We start from the raw sequence: 25684 nt of genomic DNA, 5'->3' as shown, positions 1-25684 counted from the left end.
CAATGCATCAAGAGAACATATCCATCCCGGACTATATCATTATTTTAAGTAGAAAAAGTATTATGTTGAAAAATTACTTGTATACACTATACATTAGACAGAATAATGACAAACAGAAATTGAGCCTCTTTCAAGAAACGAGTTATTTTTTAAAAGTATATATAGATAGTAGTCAGGTTCAGTTCAACACACGCGTACTAGTTTTCCTGAACTTAATGTGGTTGCAGTGGGGCTGCACATTGTAAGCCTAATTTTAAAGATTGCTATGAAGCGATGGACCGACAACCAAACAGATGACAATGTAGTGAACCATCAAAACGCACGGCTGACTCCAATGAAACGCAGACTAATCTGACTGACCTTTCAAGGACACATAACTGTTTAATAATAGTTGATTGAATAGCTTACGAACAATTTAAGACTAGATAACTCCAATAAAACATTAGTGCCAGTTTCTATCACTTAAAAATAAATAATTAATCCGTTTGATAGTCTATTAAGTGTCTACAATACTTCTGCGCTACTTACACACAGGGTCCACATCTGCGGTTGGTTGTACTGTTGGCGGCTGCATTTCAGTCGTTTTAACGTCCCAACGAGGCAAATTTCTAGACAAAACGTAGGCCGAAAACGGGTCTTGCTACAGTGCAATAGTTTCAGAGAGCTAGTGGACGTCGACACTGACGCGCAAATGGATATGGCGCTTCTCAGTTTCCATTGAACGCGTGCAGGTGCAGTGGTCAACCGGAGCTCGGGACTATCGTTTAACGCGCGGGCGCGACCTGTACCCGGGGGGTGGATTAAAGAAAAGGTTGTACGGTTGTGCCCCGGAACCCCCCCCCCACAAATTATGTTGCATTCGTGTTACTTTTTGCCCGATGTAAACGTTCCTTCTGGATCAATGGCTGCTATCTAGTCTCACTCTACCGCAAGTCTGTTTTCGGAGAGAACGTTACAATCAGTTATGTTGATGCAGGGTTGACTCAGAAAAACAGAACTAAATGTTTACATTTAACAGAACTAAATTAGATAAAATAATTTGGAGTTCACTCAGATTCACGTATTTAATGTTTTTCCTAAACTTTTATGACCCCTAAGCATTTTACTGTCTTGGTTCGCTGTAACATATCTTAATGAATTAGGAATAAGCACACGAAGTTTTTGATCCATTATTTGTACTTTTACTGTAACATGACTAACGTCAGATTAAAATATTAGCAAGAGTTGTAGTTGCTTACTGAGGTCCTGCAGTTTTATTTTAGGATAAAAGGACGCTGGAATTAATGCGTCATTTTTACGACGTCTCTGCTGAAAACTGATCAATTTAGTGACGTACTGTACAATAGAAAATTAGCAGAGAACAGTTTATTCCACATTGAAATATAAACAAGTCACATTTATAAAAATACAAGACTTAAGAATTTTAGTACACAAGACAAAAACTAAGGCAGGTTAAAATAACTGACATAACGGAAAGAAAAAAAGAAATCCAATCACTGCGTTGGACAGCCATTTGCATCCATATTGGTGTTGGCTTTCCGGGGAGAGGAGTTTGGAATATGCCACCAGTTGTCTTGGTTTGCCTCGTTAGAGCCAACAGCTGTGCTGGTGCTGGCATCTAAGAAAACACAAACGGATAACTCCAGATGATCGACAATATCTTCAACAGTAAATACAACTACAGGAGGGAGAGGGGGAACCTTTTGAAGGGCTTTATAATGACTAACAATCAAGTGCTGAAGCATCAGTGGTGATAGGATGAGGCTACAGTACAAAAAATTATTTTTATTTAAAAAAATTGTCTGGTCTGGTTGCAATTCAATCATTTTATTACTGCACCACACCTACATTGAGTGTGTTGTTAAATTACATGTCATGACCATGTTTCTGGGAAACCAAGGCCTGGTTATTTGAAAAAACAAAGGACTGTCCCCCTTCTCTGACTCTTATTCAACAGATCAGCTAGGCATCAAGCCCTTCATGTGAACAGAGAGTACTGTGCAAGACTGTGGAACTCAGCAGTGGAGTAAGACAACTATGCATTGGTGTGCAACCCAAGTGTGGTAGGGAAACTTCAGTGCAAAACCACGACCCTTCAATAAATGAATGACCGAATGAACATTTTCTTTTTCCCCTGAGCACAAAATATTACCCTCATCACTTTCAGAAGAATCCATAGCTAGTTCAGCTGGTATATGTGAAACATCTGATGAGAAAAAGGCAAAGTGACAAACCTGCAAATAACTATAACACTATTTTCAAAGGCCACAAGAGGAGGACCAGGATACACACCAAAGCAGCTACATACCAGGCATTGTTCCAAGGTTGGAGTTATCGAAGAACTGCTTAGGGCACTTGAGTGACATAGGCTCATCCCCGGCACGGATGTCAAAGAACTTGCTTTTCGGTGAGTCAAGGAAGGCTTTCTTGGGGGAGTTCACCTCACTTTCCACCAGTGGGGGCTGCCGCTTGGTTGGCGTGTGTGGGGTCTGGGGGGGGTCCTTCCTGCTTCCCCTCAGTTTGTAAGCCCTGTTCTTCCATTTAGTGATTTCTTCTTGTTGCTTGGTCAAAAGGCTGAAAATTAAAATTATTGTTGGTTGTTTGTTTGTTTTTTTTTAAACACTTTATTTCAAGAGTATACGTCATTGTTACTACAAACTAACTGAAGTGCAGCTATTAACTTTAGCATTCAACACAGATTCTATTCCAAGGTTACCTTTCAAAGTGTGCATTTTTCTTGTGAAGCTCCTCAATCGTTTTCTCTTTAAGGCAAGCAAGAGCTTTGGTCTGGGAGCCGTCACTCTCCATGACTGCAAAGAATAGTGATGGCATAGCAATTAGCTGCTTAACAGGCCCTTCAAATCAGCTTGGGAAGCTGTGTGAAGCACCCTTACATGAATACTCTTCCTCCTGCTGGGTTTTTCTGAGGGTCTCCTTCAGCTTGCGGATGACCTCTTCTCTGTGCTCCAGCATTGATTTTAACTGGGTTATTCTAGAACATGTTAGCAAAACAAATCAGCTGGCAGCTAACCTTAAGTTAGATCATTACATTTACCATTTCTCTGTTGGTTCAGTACACCAGCGTCGACGGAGGGTGAAATGGATGCAGTAAGAGAAAATATTGACCCTCACTCTTTTTCATGGCCTGTAGTTACGGCAACGTGATCCAGCTCCATCTTCACCAGTTTATCCTTCATGCCCTCCATTTCAGCAGCAGTAGGTGGCATCTTCATCTTTGCCAAGGCCTGGACGTTAAAAGAAAGGTTAACTGCATCATCTAACAGTAACAAATTTTTAAAACAGCAATTAACACCTACCTCAGATTCTTTCAATTTTGTCTGCAGGTTCTGAATAAGGACCTCCTTCTCCTTTAGATTTGAGCTCAGTTCTTCAAGCTTCTCAAGGTGTTTCTGGCTGGATTCATCTGCCTGGACCTTCAACTCCTCCATGTTCTGCTGGATCACCTAATGGGCACAATTATCTTGCTCAAAAGTCGTCATGTCTAATAACAGAAAAATTCAAGCATAAGAAAAACATTCCAGTGTGGTTTAGTTCTAAAATCAGTCTGACGAGAACAAATCAAAAGCTGCTTCTGCTATAAATCGCCTATGATCTCATTTGGCACAAAAAAGGCAGCATGTCTCCAGGGAAAATGTGGTCATTGTGGACTGGATGCTTAACTAAGTCATCAGTGCCAATAGATCAGAGTTTAAAAACAATGAAAAAAAAAGCAGATATTATACAAGTTAGAATTCATTCACAACATTACCTCCATCTGTTGTTGTGTCTGCTGCAGCTGAAGATGCAGACTCTGCTTCTCCAGCAGTAGTTCAGCCTCAATCTTGGGCCGGTGGGTGCTGTGTGGCGGCAGCAAGGCCAGGCTCTCCCTCTGCTCATCCCTGAGCTTCTGCTCTGACTCAGCCGAGGACGACCTCAGCACGGAAACCACAGCATCGTCCTGGTCCAACAGGCGCTGCAGGGTGAGAAGTCCTTCAGTCAGCAAATGGTATTATACATATGAACATTTCAAATCAAGTAGGAACATGCTTATGTAGATCTTCTGTCAGTCAAGCAAATTAGAACTGAAAGGCAGGCCATACTTGGCAGACTGCTCTCTGACGTTCGGCCAAAACTGTGCGGCGAGCAAGTTCCTGCTGCAAGAACTCGAGTATGGCTGTGGTGTCAGCAGTTCTGGCCAGGGCCCTGCCCTTATCAGCCACATGACTCCGTGCCTGATGTTCATCCGAGATGGTGAGTGCTTGCTCAGATACACGATCTTCCAGGACCACCAGAATATTGTTCATATTCTACCAATGACAGACATGTACAGACAACCTTGAAGCATGGCACAGTAAAGACTACAGAGAGGGACAGACAAGTATAAAAATGGTCTAGTTTCAAAGCACTAAAATTCTGATAATTGGCATCATCCAAAGTAATTTTACATGGTCAAAAAAGAGGCACGGTCAAGAGTTTTAGCTAAAGTGCTTTACTAACTGATATGATAATGTCAGTTCTCCACTGTCAAATTTCTCATCAGCAATAGCTCAGTCTTTCTAATTTAAGCATAAAACAAGCCACTTATAACTTGAACATCACATAACAGTTGCTGTTTTATTAGGATGCAGTGAGTCCATTTCATATGATGGTCAGCTAAACAGCACATTTAGCTTTTGTTCCAAGGTTTACAATACCCTGTGTTTACAATGAGCATTTTCTTTATTAGATAGAACATTCAGAGACATATTACCATTGTTCCATTAGCAAGATATCCACTGATGTCTATAAAGCTATGGACCCTTAGTATTGGGCAATTTTATTGATCAAGCTACATCCGTCACATTCTACCGGACTCGATCCATAGTGCAACAGACGTGCAGTTACACTCACCTGCAGATTCTGCTTGCGTCTTTCTAACAGCTCCAAGAGTCGCTGGTCCCAAAACTCTTGGAGGTCCTCCTGTAGCATATGGAGGGGCTGCAGGGGAGCCTGAGCTCGGCGAATCAACACATCCTGTAGTCTCCTCTCCTCAAAGGAGGCCACATCACTCTGAACTTGGAGCATAAAGTGGGCCTTATGGTGCTGTGCTGATCTCTTTAAGGTCATCTAAGGGAATTGAGAAAGAGGTATAATAAATACATTTAAAATGGATAAATTCCTTCTTTATATTGGCTGACTAGCTGCACCTTTGAGAAGAAAAAAAATCTTAGAAATATTAAATACACACCAAATCGGTAAGGAGTTATATATTAAAATACACACTAGTCGGTAAGGAGCTAAGGCTTACAGGATTCTTTCATTCAATTGGATAGGATCTGTTAATGGAGATGGTGACTACCATGTTATGGTTCAATTTGTTTGACACTGATTCTTACCGCAGTTCTCGCAAGAATGTCATTAAGCTGGATTGTTTTTTTTGAAAGATCAGCAAACACTGTTCTGTGGGATATCGGAACATATGGCAACAGCTGATAGATCAAAGTCCCTTCGTTGCAGTTGTGGCCATCATCTCCAAGATGATGTTTGAGGGTCGGATGGTCAATGATGCTCTGAAGCTTCATGAAACCAGTCTTAGGGAAGGGGTGTTAAAAATATACATAATTTGAATGAATCCAGTTTGTTGTATTTGAAAATATTCAAATAGCCTAGTATTGCCTAGAAACACTGATTCACACACATGTTGATACATCTAGCCACAGTGAAAACATTAATTGCTAAGCTAGTAGAGGTAAAAATAAACAAAATTAATTTGTGATTGCTTACTTTAATTTTCTCATTAAAAGATCTGATCTCAGAAACTGCTTTCAGTGCTCTTTGGTTAGAGGACACAGTGGCCTGTTCATTCACATTAGTGACTGTAGCATTTACGTCATGAAGAGACTGTAAGGAGGGTGGGAAACATTTATAAAAATAAAATCATCAAAACACAAACAAATTCATAACAGAATGAGACAAAAGAAGCTAATTATATAAACCTGGCTCAGAGAATTCACTTCAGATTCAAGAAGCATTTTTTGCTTTTCTAATCCTTGCACTTTTTCCTTTGTGTGCATCAACTGCAGAAAAAAAAGAAGAAAGCAAAACAATCCTCAAACCCTTTGACAAGGACTTAATAAATGAGGTGGCTTTTAAAAGAATCCAAAAAATATATATATAAAAAATGCAATGTTGCTTTTATACCTCCTCAGTTTTTATATCCAGTTCCCTCCTGAGTTGGTCACGCGCTTCTGTGACCCCTTTCAAAATCTCCAGGTGCTGCTCTGCATTAGTCTCTTCATCCTGTAGTTTGTCTTTGACACTGCCAAGACACTCGACCTCTTTAATCAACTGGTGTCTCTACAAATTGATAAACCCCATTTAAGAGAACAGAAAAGCTTTTCATAAGCAGCAAAGATGGGGGAAAGTAACCATTTTAAAAGAAAAGAAACAAAAATTCTTAACATAATCAATATACACAATTGTTAAAACAGTAAATCCATGTTCTTTACCATTTGTTCACTGTCCTTCAAATCAGTACTCAGCTTATCGCTTTCAGCTCTGGCATGCTCGAGCATCGCATGGAGTTTCTCGTTTTCTTCCTCAAGAGAAGTGAAGCGAGACTGAAGAGTCTGCAACTCTGTGCTGAGATACTTAGTTTCTGAGCTTTTTTCTGTCACAAGTTGATCCCTCAAGCCTCTCAAGGACAAAAGATCTTCATTCATTTGGCTCAACTATTGGGAGGAACAGTAAATAAAAATAAAAATAATGAATAGAACATTAATGCCAGTTTTTTTATTAGTGATTGTAGCACTGGCAAAAGCATGAACTACCTGTTGCTTAAGATGAGATTCCTTTTCAGCACTTTGGGTCATCAGGTCTGTGTTCTCTTTCTGCCTCTGCTTCAGCTCCTCCTTGGTGGAATGAAGCAGGTTTTGATAGGTTTTTGACTGAAACACAAGGAAGTGATCTTAATTCAGTCAGTCAGTCTTCATGGCTGAGGGTAAACACACCTAAATTGGGCAATCCCACTCATTTAGAAGGACTTACCATTTCAGCAGCCTCCTGGAGATCCTTTCTGAGCACTGTTCTCTCATTCCTCAAAGAGTCAATTTCCTCCCCGAGGGCCTGCATCTAAGGAGAAGCATAAGGAGAACATTTCACAAGAGTCGGACAAGAAAAAACTTAACGTGTTAACAGTTTTTTTCTGGTCTGACTCTTGTATCTGAACTCAAACAGCACCCACAAAAAGTATTGATCTCAGGGTGTAAGGATTTGACCTGGTATCTTGCTTTGTACCCAAGTTTACTTTTTAAATAAATAAATAAATAAATAAATAAATAAATAAAAATATTTCCACTGACTTGTTGAAGCTGAGCTTCTTGCAGTTCTCTAATGCCCTGTTGTTCTGAACCATGAAGTTTATTGTGCTTCATTTCACCCTGAACTTGAATGAGCTGGGGGGGGGGAGGCAGAGATAAAGACAGAAAAAGAGAATTTGAGTATGCATCATGTGGAAGTGAGGGCTACACTAATGCTACACTAATGCTTTACTATACCTCTCTTACACCTTGCAGTAGCTCCTGGAGGTGGTCTCCTTTTTCATTAACATCATCAGACAAAGCAGACCCATTAAAGATGCTGCATGAAGAAGCTTTCATTGACACATTGGCTGTCTGAGTACTCTGAAGATCCATCAACTGCTTCAGCTGTAAATGCAATGCAGTAAAAACAGCCGAGTTATCAACAATGTTAATGCTCTTCCTACAAGTACGGAGGCAAAACTTTACCATATAATTACTGAAAGCACTTGGTTCCTTACCGTCTCCTCCTTCTTATCCAGGTCTATCTTAAGTTGGTTCTTCTCCTCCCTCAGTCCCTGGAGGACCTGCAGAAGCTGGTCTCTCTCTTCAGTCAAACACGTGATGTTCACTTGAGGGCTCTCAAAGTCATGCATGCTGCATTTATCGTTTTCAGCCAAAAGACAATCCCTCTCAGCGAGAGCACACTGGACTTCTTCCCTCAGCTGCATCATCTGCAGTAGAGAGAGAGATCGATATTTAAAGCAACTGGAGTGTTCATTTCTATGCATTGGTCAAACAAAAAGCACTGAAATTTCTATTTTACACATACATGGACACAAGGAAAAAGCACACTAGACAGACCATGTCATCCTTCTCCTCAAGTTCTTTCTTCAGCTGGTTCTTCTCTTCTCTCAGACCCTGCAGTATCTCCAGAAGCTGGTCTCTCTCTTCACTGAGAGCATCGAGGTTGGACTGAACCATTTCCAGTGCACTGTTCTCCATATGGTTGGTTCTCACACACAAAAGCTGGCCTCTTTCAGTACATGCTGACTGAATCTCCCCTGTCAACTGCAAAACCTGCAAAGTCAACAGTGCAGTTAAGCATGCACTCATTCCACAATAATGAACAGCTTCACAAAAATGAACTCTCTGATTCTGACCAGGTCATCCTTCTCCTCCAGGTTTCTCTTTAGTTGGTTCTTCTCCTCTCTCAGTCGCTGCAGTATATCCAAGAGTTGGTCTCTCTCCTCAGTGAGTGAGGTGATGTTTGCATGAACCCTCTCCAGCTCTGCTTCATTTAGGTTATTTTGAGCATTCTCAGAGAGTAGTTTGTTCTTTTCATCACACACAGCCTGGAGGTCTTCACTTAACTGCTTAATCTGGTAGTAGTTGAAGAGATTAAGCATTAGATCTCAGGAGTCAGCAAGCAATATAATATTTTAATTGAATATACATATGTTGAATTGTTTTTTTTTTAATTAAATAAATAAATAAATAATAATAATAATAATAATAATAATAAATGAACACACCCAAATCTCCTGACTATTTTTGTAAACCACAAAAGGGTCACATTTACACTGCTTTGTATCAACACAAAAATACCTGAATTTTCAAATCTTCCAGAAGTACACCCTCATCACCATTACCAGGATGGCTGAGTTTGAACTCCAGTTGAACCCTCTGTGATTCTAGGTCATGTATTTTGTCCTGAAGCGCTTTTATATTCTCCAGTGCCCCTCTCAATTCAGCTTGATTTTCAATCATCTGCATCAAATTAAAACATAATAATATATAATAAAGCAATTAAATAGTAATAAAAGCTTCTTTTTTATCCTCCGGTCTAGGTAGAAATCCTATACATAAATTCATAAAATCATCATCATTTACCATCTCCACATTTTCCTGAAGATCTGTCTTCAACTGCTGGTTTTCCTCAGTCAGTGCTTCTAGTCGCTCCTCCAGCTGTTGCTGAATGGGATTAATAACAACCAAAACCTTTTAACATACATTTACATGTGCACACAGTCACCCAAACAGAGCCCACATCTCTTAAAGGACATACATGTATACTTTTCAAAACAGTTATTTCATACGCACTTGTTGAATAAGATTGGCTTGCACACAGGTAGTTGCTTGGTCCGAATTGTTCTCATTCTGCTTCAGTTTATCCTGGACCTGCATGAGCTGAACAACATGCATCTGTCAATTCTAAGTTCCACACAGATGCTACATTGTCTTCAGCCATTAAACCCCCCAGCTCACACCCACCCACACACCCACACACCATGTGGTTGCTCTCATCTAGCTCCCTCTTCAGGTGGCTTTGCTCTTTTCTCAGGGCTTGGACAGCCTCCTGAAGCTGGTTTCTCTCCTCGGTCAAGGAGTTAACAGGTGCACAAAGGCTGTCCCCCTCCGCAGGGTGGTAAGCTCCCAATGTCTTCTCAGACAGAAGCTTTTCTCTTTCACGACGAAGCGATTCAACCTCTTCAGCGAGCTGTGTTGACTATAGACAAAATCACAAACAATACATATGATTCGGCATTCCAAATTTATGAAGGGCCATATATAAACAACGAAACCCACCTTCTGGTTCACCTCGTCCAGTGATGCAAGCAGTTTGTTATTTTTCACTAAAAATTGCTCCATGTCAGCCTGGGTCTTTGTGAGCTGTTCAGTGATTTCTGTATGCTGCAGACTGAGCTGAGCCTCCTTCAGCTGTGACTCGACCATTTCACTCTCCATTTTGACAAGCTCTTCCTGGCCTTTTCAACCTCTTTTGCAATCTGGCATTTTCTTCAGTCAAAGTAGTTTGAGTAGTCAGCAGATGACCCTTCTCATCTTTTACAGCACAGAGTGCTTCTGTGAGCTCATCCACCTAAGAATAACCCATTGATGTGTAAAGTGCAAACCACAAACTCAAAGTGTGGTTCATTAAACAGTACATTTTACTTCTTAGCAAATGTAATTCAAGCTGTTTAACTTAAACAGAGCCATACTCAATTACCTGAACATCTGCACCTTCTACATTGTCTGCTTTCATAATATTACACAGAGGTTTTTTTTTAATAAGAAAAAGGCAAGAGACAACCTACAGGACAGTAGGTTCTACAGATAATGCAACATGTCTGAACTCTGGAAGCTCACCTTTTCAGACATGCCCTGAAGTTCTTTTCTCAGCTGGGCATTATCCTGCATCAATTCTTCAGTCTCCTTCAGATCCTGAATCTATATAGCAACAGAAAATTAAATTGATTTATATGCTCTATTCGTGTGTTCCAAATTGGATTCCCCACATCATGACTACAATACGATTTCACAGACCTTTTGAAGCTGAGACTCCTCCTCACTACTACTACCTGCACTTGGTAAGCTGCTCTGCCTGGAAGCAGGTGATCTGAAGGAAAATAAAAAATTAAAATAAAAATTAAAAAAAAGGGTGGGGGGGGGGGCATGTTTGTACCTTCAGCAAGGAACATTTATCAACAAGTCTTCCTGTGCCAAAGCTGGCTTTAGACATACAAATAAGTCGACATGTAAAGATCGAAGTATTACACTGAGCTCACGTTAGATTCTTCCGAGGTTCCACAGGGTTTGGAAAAGGGGGAGAAAAAAAAAAAAAAAAAAAAAGACACACACCACCTATTTAGAAACACTGAAAACCATTTGGAAACTGGAAAAAAATGCCAGGAATCAACCACCAACTGAGGAATTCACACCAGTTTGTACAAGTTCCACCAATCCCTTACCAGTTCATCTTTTTCTTCCATCTCTTTCTGCAGCTGGGCCCTTTCCTCTCTTAGGCTCTGCAGTGTCTCTTGAAGCTGTTCTCTTTCTACGGTTAGAGAGCCAATATCACACATCCTTTCCATCTCCTTGGTGTTACTAAGGGTCTTCTCAGAGAGAATGTCTCTCTCTGCACAGACAGACTGGAGTTCCTCCTTTAACTGCTTCACCTGGTACATAGATACAAATAGTCCACTTTCAGGCACTAGGAATATACCAACCGATACAATATTTAGTTAAATAAAAATAGTCACATGATGCAAATAGTGGATTGTGCAATTTTTAAATTCTCAGAGTAACTAGACAGAAAAGAACCTGAACGTGTAGATCCTCAACGAGGCTGTTATTGGTTCCATCGAAGTCAGAGAATTTGGACTCAAGTTGGGCTTTTTGCTCTTCTAGCTGAACGATTTGGTCTTGCTGCACTCTCACCTTCTCCAGAGCTGTCCTCAGTTCTTCCTGATTTTCAATCATCTGCATTGAGGAAAAAAAATCTTAAAATTAGGATTTACATTGCTTTTTACAAGTTATGAATCGTAAGGATTTTCAAGGATCATCAACTCCAAACAAGTAAAATACAATATACTGCACCCAGTCAAAACAATATTTAATATATCATGGTGTCCAATGCTTTATTATGATCAACAGTCTTAAGATCAGTAGCAGGAAAAACATATGCAGAGACCTACAAACAATAGCATACCATCTCCACATTTTCTTCCATATCTCTCTTTAGCTGATCTCGCTCTTCTTTCAATCCCTGGACGATATCCTGAAGCTCATCTCTCTCTTTATTTAAGCAGTCTACAAGTAAGCCGAAGATCTCTGGCAGATCATCTGTGCTATTCTGACCATCCACTGCTTCCTCAGACATACGGCCATCTCTTTCACGGTGAAGAGATTCAAGTTCTTCACCCAGCTGCACAGACTATAGGAAGACAGTCACATTTGATTACAAACTGGTAAACAATATTGAGACTTTGAGGATTTTACACAAATGGAGAATAAATACATTCTAAATAAATAATAAATAGAGCACACACAATAAGAAACAAACCATCTGGTTAGCTTCTGCCAGGCACTGCGAAGACTGTCATTTTCCTTTAAAAAAGTGTTCCAGATCCGTTTGGACCTTTCTGAGCTGGTTTGATGTGTCTTTGTGTTGTTGACTCAGCTGAGCCTCCCTGAGTTCTGCCTTTGACAAATCCTTTGCCATTTTAACAAAATCTTCCTTTGCTTTTTCAGACTCTTGTTCACCTCTCTGATGTTCCTTAGTGGAAAGGACCTGAGCAGAGAAGAGACGGTCCCTCTCCTCTCGAACAGAAGTCACCTCTGCAGTGAGCTCAGACACCTAAGTTAAAAATAAATCATTTTTCATAAAGCATTAAAGTGCATGAAAGTTTGTAGTTGACCAAATCACACAATATTCATTTTATACCAATAACCAACTTGCTGGATTAGCCTACGACAAAACGTATAAAATGTATTGTTATTTTTGCCATACATATCCCATTTAACTGCATGAATGGTTCTCACCTGTCCTCAACAAATCTCCAACTTGGGCAGGAAGAGCCTCCAAGGCTTTCATTTCCTCCATTTTCCTCTGCAAATCACTCTCATCCCCTGGCTCTCTCAAGCTCTTTCTTTAATTCATTAACAGTTTTCTCCAGCATCAGGTTGTCCATTACATCTGGGAAAAGACAAACAAAACTTGTGTGATTAATAAAAAAGGAATTACATCATAGACCTAAGATTTATTCTGTTGGATACACAATGTGAAGTACCAGCACCCACTTTTAGGAGTTTTGCCATCCAGAAGAGCAGTGAGCTTGGTGTTCTCATCAAAAGCAGAGAGCAGTTCTTTCTGAAGGTCAGCCTGCATTTTCTTAAAACGGGATTTCTCATTCTCAAGTTGGCTCCGCAGGCCTTTTACCTCACTCTCCATTCGGTTATACTCTGCAGTCAAAGTCACCTGATGTGTAGGAAAAACCATGCACTCAGATTTCAAAGAATAACTAAAAGAAGGATATCTGCAGGAATATGGAGAAAGGTTTGTTTTGAACTGGAGAAGATCCTTACGTCTCTCTCCTGGAGGGACATGTTCTCACTGCGCAGGAGAGCCCACTCCTTCCTGGTCTCCAAGCTAAGACCCTCTGCATCATCTAATGAACGCCGTAGCTGCGTTACCTCCTGGACTAGATCCTTACCATTCTGCAAAATTGTGACAACAAATTATTTAAATTCCAAAGTTACATTTGGAAAATCTTAAGCAACTTTCCATACATGTTCACAAACCATAGTCTGCAGTTCAGCAACCATGTCTTCTTTCTTTTTCAGCTGCATTGACATTAGCTCCAGGTCAGCCTAAAGTGCAAAAATAAAAAATAAATTATGGTTTGTCTAAAGGATTTAACTGTTTCATGCTGAACATTAAAGTGGTACCAGTTTCAATGTACCATGCAAGTTAAAAATAACTAGACAGAGATAAATAAATAATAAACAAACAAGCTTACCTTAAGCTTTCGGGTCAGATCTTCTGCATTTGCCGAGGCCATTTTTAGTTCAGAGATTTCAGCCTCCAACTCTTTCTGAAATATTAAAGGAGGCAAATGCTCAAAAGAGTAAAATAAAACAGATACTGCACTTGTATAGAAAGAGGTGATGCAGACATGCCAATGAAAGCAAAGAACACATTCTAAACACAGACCACATAGCAGTGAAAGTGTCCAAATACAGGTCAAGGAATGTAATGTAGTTAAAAAAAGGAAACAAATAAGTACGTGCTAAGGACCTCATAGTCTCTTTTGCTCTCTTGCTCTAGTTTCTCAAACTCATCTGCATCTTTCCTCTCCTCAGCGTCTCTCAGGAGTGACGCTTTGTCTTTTAGCAGTGAATCTGTATCTCTGACTAGTGCCACATTGTCCTGCTTTAGTCTCTCCATGTCTTCAGTAAGAAGCTCGAGGGTTTGTTTCAGCATGTCACATTCTGTAGCAATAGTTTCCTGTTCAGACACACACAGAGGAAAAAATAAATAAAAAATCAAAGTAAAATTAGTCTAAGACCAAATAAGAGGCGAGTTGCATGGTTTGGTCTGTTTGGATTTTGCAGTTGAATTGAGGGTCAGAAGCACAGATGCAGTCACACAGAGCATGTTGCAAATGGTGCGGTAGAAATAAGGCTACAGTCACAGAAACTCGCATTCAGAGCCTTGTAATGGAATACACTGGAAAGGACACACCCACCCCCACAATTTACAAAGATTCCAATAAACTTGCTCAAATAAGAGTCCTCTCTTGTTTCTTTACTTTATATTATTTTTCAACTTTGACAGACCACTCACCCTTTCAAAGCTCAGTCTCTCACAAAGTTGGATGGTCTGCCCAAGGTACTGTAGCAAAAAAAGGTTAGTCAGGTAATAGTTCAAATTTTGAAGAAAAGAAAAACGAGAAGGATATTTATTTAGTTACAAATGACACTCTGCTACATTACTGTGATGTATAATGTATAGGTTAAAAGCTACTGACAAAAGTTTACTTTGAAAGCCTATTCACAACTGGCTCTACCTCTTCACAAGCACTGTTGACCTTGTCCTGTCCTGAAGACTTTTCCAACTCTGCAACCTTCAGCTCCAGCGAAGAACACTTCTCCTCAGCTCTTTGCTTCTCTTGCACTTCCAGGTCTAGCTGCTGTTCCAGGCTCTGCAAGCGTTTTTCAACCTCGTCCATCTTTTTCTCCAGGGCCAAAGCTTTTGCCTCAGCGCTCTGCTTCCCCTGTGTCTCCATATCCAGCTGATGTTCCAGACATTCAATTTTGAACATCAGCTGTGTTGAGTCAGGGCAAACACTGAAAGGACAGGGGGGTGTGTTAGTTCTCAGCTGAAATCCTGTACTGAGGCAATGTGCACTAACACAACCAGTAAAGGGGTAACAAGTACCAAAATCAGTCTAACAGATTTGAGGTACTCTCGTTAAGGCTCTCTGATGTTTATTTAGTCAACTCTGAGCCTTCTTTTCTGCAATTGCTTATGTTTATTGGTGAAATGGTATGCTTGCGATGGGTGAAAGCTGCAATAATAAGCCCCACAACAGAAAAGGCAAAACAAATCCTTATATAAAGGCCTGGAAATTCACATTTCACAGGAACTTGGTGTTGAAACTGTTGCTGGGATGCCAAGAATTTCTCACCCCTCTGCAGAGCTACGCATTGTGACATTACTCTGGTTCATCTCCATATCAATGGAGGTATCCTCGGTTGTATTGTAAAAGCATCTGTCATAGTCATCCACGTCTATAAACACAAGACAAAAAAATACATAAATAAAAACACTACATTGGTAACGGTGTTAATTGTATACCACCTTATTTTTTAACATTTTATCATTTATATAGTAGAAATTCTACCTTCTATTTCCTCATTAACAGTACTGTCAGCTCTCCTCTTTTTGAAAAAGGACTCAGCAAAGCTCATCTCAGCATATCCTTGCTCTTCTTCCATTAACTTGGCTGAACTTAAGAGCTTTCCACCCCACGTCACCCTTCTCTTGGGAACCTTTGGATACAAAAAACAAGTGTCATCCCTGGTCATCGCCACTGAAAAACAAAAAGGGAAACAGTACTGAGAAATCCTCTAAAGTGCTTACCTTTTGAACTTGGACCACATTTGATGCTGTTACTAACAATTTTGTCAGGTTCCTAATTCTATCTGCTTGCTCTCTCTGGAGTTGATCCTTCTCTTGAAGGAGCTGACACAAGGTTTCCTTCTCGGTCTCGGTTGTTTGGGTGACTGAAGAAACCTGAAGAGACACAATAAATGAATACAACACCTAAAAACAAGCCTTCCTAGAGAATGGCAAATTTCTGTACTTGGGCAAAGAAGGAGAAAAGAACAAATATCAACAACAGAGATTTGACTTGCCTCCTGAAGGCGTCGCTTCAGGTCCACAATCTCATTACGATACCTTCTCAAAAGAGCACCATCATCTGAGACCTCTGTAACATGAGGGTCATTTTTCATACGCTTTGCTGCACTAGCAAACTATGAGAAAAGAGACACAAGCCATCACTTTCAACTGATTTCCAAGACCTCTTTTTAAAAAAGCATTACGTTAGTGAGTGTGCCTTTGAACCTACCTGTAAAGTGCTTAGAGTTTCATCTACAGTGACAGGGGTGATGGTGCAAATGATGACCGTTTTAGCATTGCCACCCAGAGAATTTTGAAGAATGCGGGTTAGTTTGCTGTCTCTGTAGTTTGTGAAACCCCTTTAGAATGAAATATTTGGATGTTTAAAGACAAAGAGAACTACTTAGATACTTATCTATTCTAATGTATCTTTTACTGTCTAAAGAAAGCAATAGTATCATAACAGCCAGCTTTTAAATACAATTACGAAAAGACAAGATATAGATGGAACTAGATGGAAAAGGCATCTGCAACAGTTTAGGAAGTATAATGTTTAAGGGTCATTTTGAGAAGACCACATTTTCCCCTCTAAAAGTTTCTTGTGACTTAAAAATACAAAAATAAATAAATAAATAAAAAAATGGCAGGGAGGGATTGCTTGCGATTCATACTTCTGGCTCTCATCAGACAATTTCTTGATAACTTGTCCCAAAGTGAAGAGACTGCGATTGATATTGCAACCCTCTTTGAAACGGGCTCCTGTAACACAGAAATAAAAACAACCACATAAGTATTTAAGTCAAAGGCTTTAACCTGATGTTTATAATTCCTGATTGCACTGAGTCAGGCAAGACAAAAAATTATGCACATTAAAAGCGACTTCAAAAAGCAACAACTTACCCTCTGCTCCGGTCTGACTGGCTCGTTCAGCCCCAGCAAGATCCACCAAATTCTAGCGCACACAAAAAAACAAAAGAGAAACAAACAAATAAATAAAATTTATGAACTATTAATTCCTTATTACGATGAAAAGATGGATATTAGTTGGATTACAAATAGGTGTTTCTGCATGATCACACTTGACACTGTTCACATACACCCACAAGTTACTCAGAGAAATTCTTATTGCAATAGCCTTGAACTCAAAGTACCAAATGAGAAACGATGATTGCTCCGTCTACATTTTCACCAGATCCGGGGTTACTTCTCTCTCTACTCTCCAAAATCTGGCAAGAGAAGTTACATTTTTGAACTCGCAGCAGAACACCATGGACAAAAGCCATTTATATTCATCAGACCACTCACCATGCGGAAAATGGTGTGAGAGCGACTGCTCCTTTGGTTCATTTTTGTCTTCCCATAATGGCGGTTTTCTGAGAAAATAAAATTGACAAACGATAGTAAGGATGCACTATAAACGCAACACTGAACAAGGTCTGTAATTAAGAGTAATGTATAAAACACAAAACTCTGTCACAAAGGTTATGAGTGTACTGGTATGATGGTAAGACAGGTTACGAGCGTAACGGTAAGACAAAGAAGCACATTACTTTCTCCTTTCCGGATCCAGGACAGGGCTTGCTCCGGAGACGTCACCAGTTCTTCCGTCAAGTCAGCCACATAGACATTTTTCTGTTGATGCCCAAAACAGTGAACATAAAGCCTCCAGATGCATTTACACTGTGTATTGCATAATACACGATCGTAATCTAAAAGTAGGGACTACAACACTCACATAGTTTCCTTCACGGATTTCCAGTGGTTTTCTTTTCCAGCTGTCACACAGCAGATCTGTTACTGTTTCGTTGTAAATTTCCATGTAGCTCACTCTGAGAAGAAACTCTTTCTTTGGACACTAGGCAGATTGACCAGAAAAACTTTACAATAAAACTTGATTTTATGGACACATGTTAATCATACTCTTTGAGAAAAATAAATGTTAATTTATGCTAGCTAGCAAAGCAATAGGGTCTGTGTTTGTATGTTTGTTTGAACTTACATTTTTAATTGTTTGAAAAACATCCGTCATGGCAAGAGGTATCACCCCAGGGATATGGTCACTGCCCATCATTGTAAAAGTCTTACCAGAAGAAGTCTGACCATAGGCAAATATAGTTCCTGTAATGGGGTGGAGTCAAAGGACAATAATAAATCAAAACATTGTCCAACATATAATGTATGACCTTATGTTCTGCAGAACAACTTGTAGCAATCCTTTAAAATTTACCATTGTATCCTTCAACTGCAGATACGACAAGGGGCTTGGCTATCTCTTGATAGAGTTGACTGGTGGACTCGTCTGCACTAAAAACACGGTCTAAAGGTTCAGAAAATAAAGAAACAAGCATGTCACAATAATGACAGTCGATTACCATACTCACTCATAAAAATGGAACACTACTTTACCAAACCCAAAGCCTTTGGTGAGGTTGCCATCATCGTCCACCTGGTGAATAACCTGCTTGTCAGCCTTCCAATAAAGCTGTACAGGTTCTGCATTCTCTGCTGTTGCCTCCTCCCTACAACATCCCATAAACACCATTTGATCTATGCAACACTACATAAGATATGGGCATCATAGCACCAAAATACACATAAAAAAGGTAGCCAACGTTAGATTTCATTTCGCCGTAGCTACGCTAGCTTGCTAGATAACAAGATAAACCATCTTAGCTATGTTGTACTAGTTTCTGGGGCTAGAAACCTGGAAGAAACACTACGGAAACTAGCCAAGTAACCTAGCTAACGAACGTTAGCGCTACGCCTGTTAAAATACTGACACAATACTGCAAGTTCTATATAAATGATTCTTGAGCTAGCACTGAAAATTATATAATTATATTATATTTAGCTACCGCTAGCTAACTAACGATAGATAACAAGCTAAAATACTATTCTATTCTAGGTTAATAACTTATAACGTTCACGAATTAACTAGCTAAGATACCTAACCGGAGGCACTCGCTGAAAGCATTGGAGCAAAAAAAAAAAAGCTTGCACTACAAAATATTTCTCACCTCTTGATAAGGGGTCTAACCCTAACACAAACTTTAACAGCTGACTCTTCAGTCATCTTTTCCTCATGCCCGCTCCTTCCTGACGATAAATTAAGTGGCTAGGTTAGCTAGCTGGTTACCAACTTAGTAACTTTACTGACCAGTCCAAATAGCTGTATTCAAACTTGTGCGCCGGTTACGGTTTAAAATTGTTATCGACATGTAATTGGACAACGTCATCAGACATCCGTCCTATCCCCATGCTTTTATCAGCCGAGAAGGCATAAAAAATAAAAGTCACCTACAATTAACTAATTTAACATGTCTAAAAATAAATTATTATAAAATTATGTTATTATAGTTAACGTGACCCTTTTTTATATATAACGCGGTGTCTGGTGCGTTAGCGTAACACATTAATATCGTTATATAACTGACATTAATAAATACATTTTAAAATTTGAACTACACGAGACCAGTGTATTCTTACCAAAATATTTATTTGAAATAATAAATACACCACCCAATATGTAATAAAATGTGTACCTCTTCACAAAAAGGTAGACTGATTAACCTTGTGTAGTCACAAACTAAAATGTACCTCACACAAGCATTTTCTATAGATCTATATTTAGCCAACAACACATTTCTTTAATTGCTTATTTCTTCACAACCATTTAGAAATTATTCTTTTCCTTCTTGTGCTTGTTTAAATAACCTTAAATCCCCCTGGAGATTATAATAAGAAAATAACTAAATGAATGAATATTAGTAAAACATTTTGAGCTTTGATTGAATATATACACATCTGAATTGGCATCAAATGCAAGGTTAAAATAATGTGAGAAATATGGCAAAAACAAATTATCATGATAACAATAACATATTGTCATAGTGCCATCACTAACATCTCAGTAACACAACAACTTTGTTAATATTTATTAACAAAGTCACTTCTTTAACCTTGGTTATTCTGAACCTAAAAGTTAGGCTCAGACTAACCAAGGTTAAATAATATAAACATCTAATAAACATCTAATAAACATCTAATTTTGACTATAGTTCTATGGGTAAGAGAAGCCAATAATATTTTGTAAACATGAATATACACACAAAAAAACTGACACTTCTTTTTTTCAGGAATGCCTTTGACATCACTTTTTCAAACCGAAAAACAATTTAATAATTTACCCAATGTAAACTTGCACCCATTTAGCTCTACAGTAACAACATATTTCAATGAGAAACCTACAAAGATTTCCCTTCTTTGATCCATAACCATCCTTATGTTGTTCATGTTCATCAAAACACTTCAGTATTGTTAACACAGTTAAAAAGTATAATTCTGAGAATTTAGAAAGCAAAGGATTTGGAAGCTCACTGGTTTACCATTGCAGAACCTCATTAGAATAACACAAATACTGGGATAATACTTTTTAGTCTATGTTTTATGACGATAATGTAAAATAAATGCAGCCTCCTTGTACTGGACATTGCGAATTTCTTTGAGTTCATGACAGAAAGCCAGTGAATTACTGAGAAGTTCTCTTTGCATGGACATGTTTATGACACACTACAGGTGGAAGACTTGGGTGGCTGCTCCAGAATGGACTCACGCCGTAGGTCACTGGGCACTGAGCCCTCAGGACCCCACACATTCATCTTGCCAAAGATGCCCATCTCAATCATCTCCTCCTGCCAGGGTATGGGGATATTTCCAGAGGCAAACTCGTCAAAAAGCTTTTTATCTGTGTTTTCCAGGATGACCCCTTTCACAGTGGAGAAGGCACCAACATCGTCAAGGTTCTTGGCATAGACAGTTTTCGAATCAGGGACAAATGGAGGTGGTAGAATTCCTGTGAGACGAGGCAAGCGACTTAACTTGGAGAAATTGAGACACGTAAAAAAAATTCCCCAGACTGACAGTCAGGAACTATAAATGGAAGCATATCTACCCACAGTTAAGACGAGTTCAAAATATAGTATATTAGTCACCATTATAGGATTCAATCTGAACAAGAGACACTCCAAGCTGGGCTTTCCCTAAGCACATGGGTTTCAAGAGTTACAAATGCCATTCTGCCATACCTAAATTAAGCTTCCTCCAGTTGATACTGCGGAAGAAAGGGTGAGCACGCAGCTCATCAGCGCTTCCATTCTTGAAGCCCATCCTTTTGTCCACCTGCTTGGCTAGCAAGGACTCACATATGGACTTGGCATTCTCACTGAACTTCTCTGTGTAGGTTACCTGGTCATTGAGGATACGCTTCTTCACCTCTTTGTTCTCCACCTTGCAAGAAAGAGGACATGCTTTTCTTTAGTTTTGGTATCAAAAAACAGGTGTTTGTTTGCTTTGTTGAAGGTAATGTGAACATCAAAGATATCCTTAGAATAAAAAGCTTTTGGAAAAAAAGTTTAAAGGTAAATGATATTAAGAAATTGGTTCAATTAAATTCCACTGCAGAAAAAACACCTTTCACATCTTTTATAACTGGTCACATTGCGAGATGCAACCAGTTGTCATCACACAGTTCAAATCTTCATGAAATGCTAAAGCTGGAATTTTTTAAATGACATCCCTTTTTCTGACACAGCTAAATTTGAAGATCTCTTAGCAAAGAATGCAACATAAAATACTTTTTTAGAAATACAGGGAGTTCTAATCACATATCTACAAGTGCACCTACAAATTAATTGTGTCAGTTAGACAGAGCTATAACTGCAGGTCATGTAATATTGCTTACATCATTCTCTCTGTGGACTTGAGTTAGAAAAACTATGGCCACTCACATTACTATGATGATGATGAAATAATGATGATTAGAAGGGGAACATAAAAAACTTAAAAAGCCTAGGCCTATCTGAATACTACTCAGTGTGAATTCTTGGTTTGAAACCATTTTAGATTACAACTCATTTAAATTTGTGTCTGGTAAACAGGACCAGTGTGTAGCTAGTTACCTTCTCTCCTCGAGTCCTGAAGGGACCTTTGGCAGCAATGAACTCATAGACAGTGACTCCAAGAGTAAAGTAATCTACCGAGTAGTCATACTCTTCTCCTCTCAGAAGCTCTGGAGCCATGAATCCTGAGCTCAAAAGGCACAAATCAAAGGTCAGCTCCCATCTCCTCATTGAAAGGGCCTCATGAAAATGCAGGATTTTCACATCTTCAGGCTTTTTCTTGTGAACACCATATTGGTCATTTAACTGGGTTCACTAAAACAGGGGTTCTTTACCCTATTTTACTATCTGCTCACTCTCAGTGAAGATCCTATACTAGTGATGACTACAGCAGGCCCATAGATTAACTTTTGCCTTTTGAGGGTCTATAAACATCATTACAATTATTAGTATCTAGAATAAGGAGAGGCACAATAGAAATAGGAGGTTGCAACAGTTGTATAGCCACAACACACCTGGAGTCCCAGCATAGCCCTTTGTCTTCTCCTGGCCATCTTTTAACTCCACAGCAAGACCAAGGTCAGAGATACGTACGTTACCTAAGAGCAAACATCAGTACAATGTCAAACAAACGTCAGAGATTGTACTCATAGCAAAAAGAACAATCACTGAAATGTTGACTGTATATTGTGAGTGCATTAATACTGTTTGTAGTGTACCTGTCACTTTTATGCTTAAGTGATTGCATAGCAAGTGACAGACATGCTTTCACATCTCATCTCACAAGCTCCTATTAACAGATTCTCATTGTAGTTTGGAAAACACTGATATTTTCACCTTCATTGTCAAGAAGAACATTCTCTGGTTTCAGGTCCCTGTAGATGATTCTTTTCTGATGAAGGTGCTCCAAGCCTTGAATGATTTGAGCTGTATAATAGCATGCCCTGGGCTCATCAAAGCCTGGATTATTCTCATCTACGTTATAGATGTGGAACCTGAGACATGAGGAAGTACAAAGTCTCATGTAGCATTAATTATAAGTACATCAGTTATTGAAGAGAAGCTTGAAATGATCTAATAAAGTGTTGAAGGTTGATCTAAGCATTTCCCATTGTTTGTCCTGTAAAACATTTAGTCTTTCCTATCCTAACACAATTATCTTATGAGTTGAATCAGGTGGATTGAAGCAAGGAAACTCCTACCAATGTACAGTTTGAGAATTCTTCAGGACCAAGATTTGTAAACATGGATCTAATGGTACTCAGGGCTGTGTGGCAAGAGACACACAAGGTCACAGACAACTCATCCTAACCTCAGGTCTCCTCCATTCATGATGGTCATGACCAGGCAAAGCTCTGTCTTGGTCTGGAAGGCGTAGGCCAGGGTAACGATGAATCTACTGTGAACACGAGCCAGAATCCTTTTTTCCACCATGGCACCCTACGAAAAACCATCATGTTTAAGTGTTTCGACATGTAAACAACATTTTACTCTAATAAGCGCTTCATACTTTTTCATTGTTGGTGTCATCTCCCAAGTATTTATTTTGTGCAACATATGAGATACATGAAGCATTAAGGAAAATGGTAAGCCAATATTTAAATGAAAAAATGTAGACCATTGCGATGGAAGACCAACTTTGAAGTCTAGTGCTTCCACCCTTTGCCCTGGAACATGGAGGATTGCTTGGTAACCGTACTGCAGGTTCAAGTGTTGGCATGTCCATCCAACAAATGACTACTTCACATGCTAGTCTGATTCTAGACAAGCAAGACTACACATAAGCATGTAACACTTTCATTCCTGCTGGTCATTTAATTATCTGGTCATTTTAGTTTCCGATAAATAGTATTCACTGTTAATTCACACTTCAGAAAAGGTACCATTTGTCATTGCTAATATTTCCAAACAACAGAATATGAGGTGTGAAATTAAGATTTAGCCATGGAGGGCAGATTTGCCTGTTATGTCATCAACATCCCTTGCATACAGGGCCTTCTGAACAAATCTATTCTATCTTTAAATGTGTTTGAGTTGGCACTTCATAATGAGCTCAGCTGTTAATGCTGCAGCATATCTAACACCACATGCTAACTCTCCTAGCACAGCTTTTATCAAGATAAACATTACAGTATTCCAATTAGCATACAGGATCTATTATTAGGCCTCAAAATATAGTAGATCCTATTCATTGTTTTTAAAAAAAAAAAGTATATTTTATTAAGTTTCACCTGCTAAAGGCTAATCTACAAAATCTTAAAGGGTAAAAGAGCTTATCTAAAAGCCTAAGAACGTAAATTTTGTAATTTCCCTTTTGATAATCCTTTTCATTTTACATATTGATGTAGATATTAATGTAGACAGAATAAAAACTTAATGCAATTTTTTTTTAATTAACGGTATAGATTTGAAGAACAAGTTCTATTGTCAAGATGTTTATCCCAGTTCTTTTATATTAAAAATATACAAAAGAGGTAGTACACCATGAGGAGATGCTAATACTTAGATCATACAAAAATAGATCACATTCAAATCCATTGAGCATTTTATGTTTCTAAGCAGCTCTTGTAAACTGGGCATCCATGACATTCAACTGAAGGTGAAAACTGATAGCATAAGACTATTTGGCTTTTGGTAGATTAACCATTCAGTGGAGTGATCTAATTAAAACAAATCAGAGAAAATTATAAATCATCTGCTAAAAGCCCATAAGGTTTAATAAGTTGTGTTAGGGCAGAAATCTTGTGTTTTGGACATTGCACTCTAAAATAATGGATTTGTCACAAAATGCATTGCCAAATCTTTATACAAATATCATTTAATAGACATTTTCCTGTGCTATCATTATTGTAATAAAAGTAAATGCACTGTCAAAAACTAAGGCTATCCAAAACCTTAAAGTAATGGCATCAGTTACCACCTTCTCTGATGCATTGATATGTTTGATGGAAAAATGTATTATTTTGAACATAAACCTTCATTCAAGGAGTTTCTGGCAGAACTGATAGTACATCATCAACAAATACTTTGGCATTGGTTAAGGTAATTCTTGACTTTGAGCAACCCGAAATTTAACTGATGTATGTAAATCAGATGATTCTCACCTCAAAACCCTTCCTTTTCTTCAGCCTTTTTTTATTTAGTTTCTTGCACGCGTAGAGTTTCCCTGTGGCCTTCATCTGGCAGGCAGACACCTCTCCAAACCCCCCTTTGCCAAGCACACGAAAGTCCAGGAACCAGTCATCAGTCATGGGCTGCATCTCCAGCCACTTCCACTGTAAGAACCTCTTGAAATACATGCTTTCCAGGTAAAAGGTGTAGGGAACTTCTTTGAGGAAGTCCATAACGCAGCCTATGATGTCAATGAACAAATCATCCGAAACACTCTCGAGCCGTTCTTTCACCTTGGTAATGTCGTTTTCAGGCAGAAAGGGGCAGAAGTGCTTGGCTGAAGGCTCCATGTAGCGCTGCAGGATCTTAGAGGCCTTATAGGTGCGATCCTTGTCCTCAGCCATGTCATATTCCTCCACATTCTTCCATAGGCAGCAGGGCGCCTTGAACTCATTAGATGACTCTAGATATTCCTGGAAAAGCCGTTTGCCAATGGGCTGTTCTACACAGATATTCTTGAACTGGAGGTCCAGTATTTCCCTGAGACCCTCACACTCCGTGATGTGAGGAAGCTTGAGCCTGGAGTGGTACTTCTTGTCCCGGGTAGCTGCTGGGTTTGCCGTCCCATCAAAGCTCCCACGGGCTGAGATGTATGCTGAATTTGCTACTACTGTAGTCAAGCCACCAATATCCATGGCAACAATGCAAGG

General features: G+C 39.2%; 2 protein-coding genes across 2 annotated transcripts; both read right to left on the bottom strand.

The window, feature by feature from the left end:
• Positions 1-1309: 1309 nt before the first annotated feature.
• Positions 1310-19052, bottom strand: cenpe (centromere protein E). The gene is given in 57 exon segments (XM_035535104.1): positions 1310-1618; positions 2309-2574; positions 2717-2810; positions 2895-2992; positions 3133-3245; positions 3318-3464; positions 3770-3973; positions 4101-4307; positions 4891-5106; positions 5376-5570; positions 5764-5880; positions 5976-6056; positions 6181-6336; positions 6489-6710; positions 6810-6926; positions 7027-7110; positions 7341-7433; positions 7536-7685; positions 7799-8011; positions 8142-8357; positions 8441-8659; positions 8886-9047; positions 9171-9251; positions 9381-9467; positions 9568-9786; positions 9867-10047; positions 10049-10158; positions 10428-10508; positions 10605-10677; positions 11010-11236; positions 11382-11540; positions 11770-11994; positions 12124-12419; positions 12606-12688; positions 12690-12756; positions 12861-13038; positions 13146-13277; positions 13362-13430; positions 13580-13654; positions 13858-14067; positions 14407-14454; positions 14630-14909; positions 15251-15353; positions 15467-15614; positions 15706-15858; positions 15981-16100; positions 16196-16325; positions 16638-16725; positions 16867-16918; positions 17118-17192; positions 17272-17339; positions 17517-17598; positions 17702-17821; positions 17966-18084; positions 18194-18283; positions 18373-18485; positions 18984-19052. Coding segments are annotated over 57 exon segments (7893 nt in total). The 5' UTR covers positions 19040-19052; the 3' UTR covers positions 1310-1493.
• A 1473-nt stretch (positions 19053-20525) lies between these two features.
• On the bottom strand, positions 20526-25669 carry grk1a (G protein-coupled receptor kinase 1 a). Its single transcript, XM_027009970.2, has 7 exons — positions 24968-25669; positions 23176-23303; positions 22701-22858; positions 22379-22462; positions 21924-22048; positions 21051-21252; positions 20526-20818 (listed from the first exon to the last, which is right to left on the bottom strand). The coding sequence occupies exons 1-7, from the start codon at positions 25667-25669 to the stop codon at positions 20526-20528; spliced, it is 1692 nt and encodes a 563-aa protein (XP_026865771.1).
• Positions 25670-25684: the final 15 nt, after the last annotated feature.

This window comes from Electrophorus electricus, chromosome 16, assembly GCF_013358815.1.
Source record: "Electrophorus electricus isolate fEleEle1 chromosome 16, fEleEle1.pri, whole genome shotgun sequence".
NCBI classification, from domain to species: Eukaryota; Metazoa; Chordata; class Actinopteri; order Gymnotiformes; family Gymnotidae; genus Electrophorus; species Electrophorus electricus.
The sequence above is the reverse complement of the archived record's forward strand: the minus strand, read 5'-3'. Positions and strand labels throughout refer to the sequence as shown.

What these genes read in the sequence shown, in the direction of transcription:
- grk1a (XM_027009970.2), bottom strand. Translation starts at nt 25,669, where the DNA reads ATGGATATTGGTGGCTTGACTACAGTAGTAGCAAATTCAGCATACATC. An exon ending in ATGAATGGAGGAGACCTGAG is followed by an intron (nt 22,859 to 23,175) that starts GTTAGGATGAGT and finishes CTCATGTCTCAG; the next exon opens with GTTCCACATCTATAACGTAG. An exon ending in CTGGAGGAAGCTTAATTTAG is followed by an intron (nt 20,819 to 21,050) that starts GTATGGCAGAAT and finishes CTCGTCTCACAG; the next exon opens with GAATTCTACCACCTCCATTT.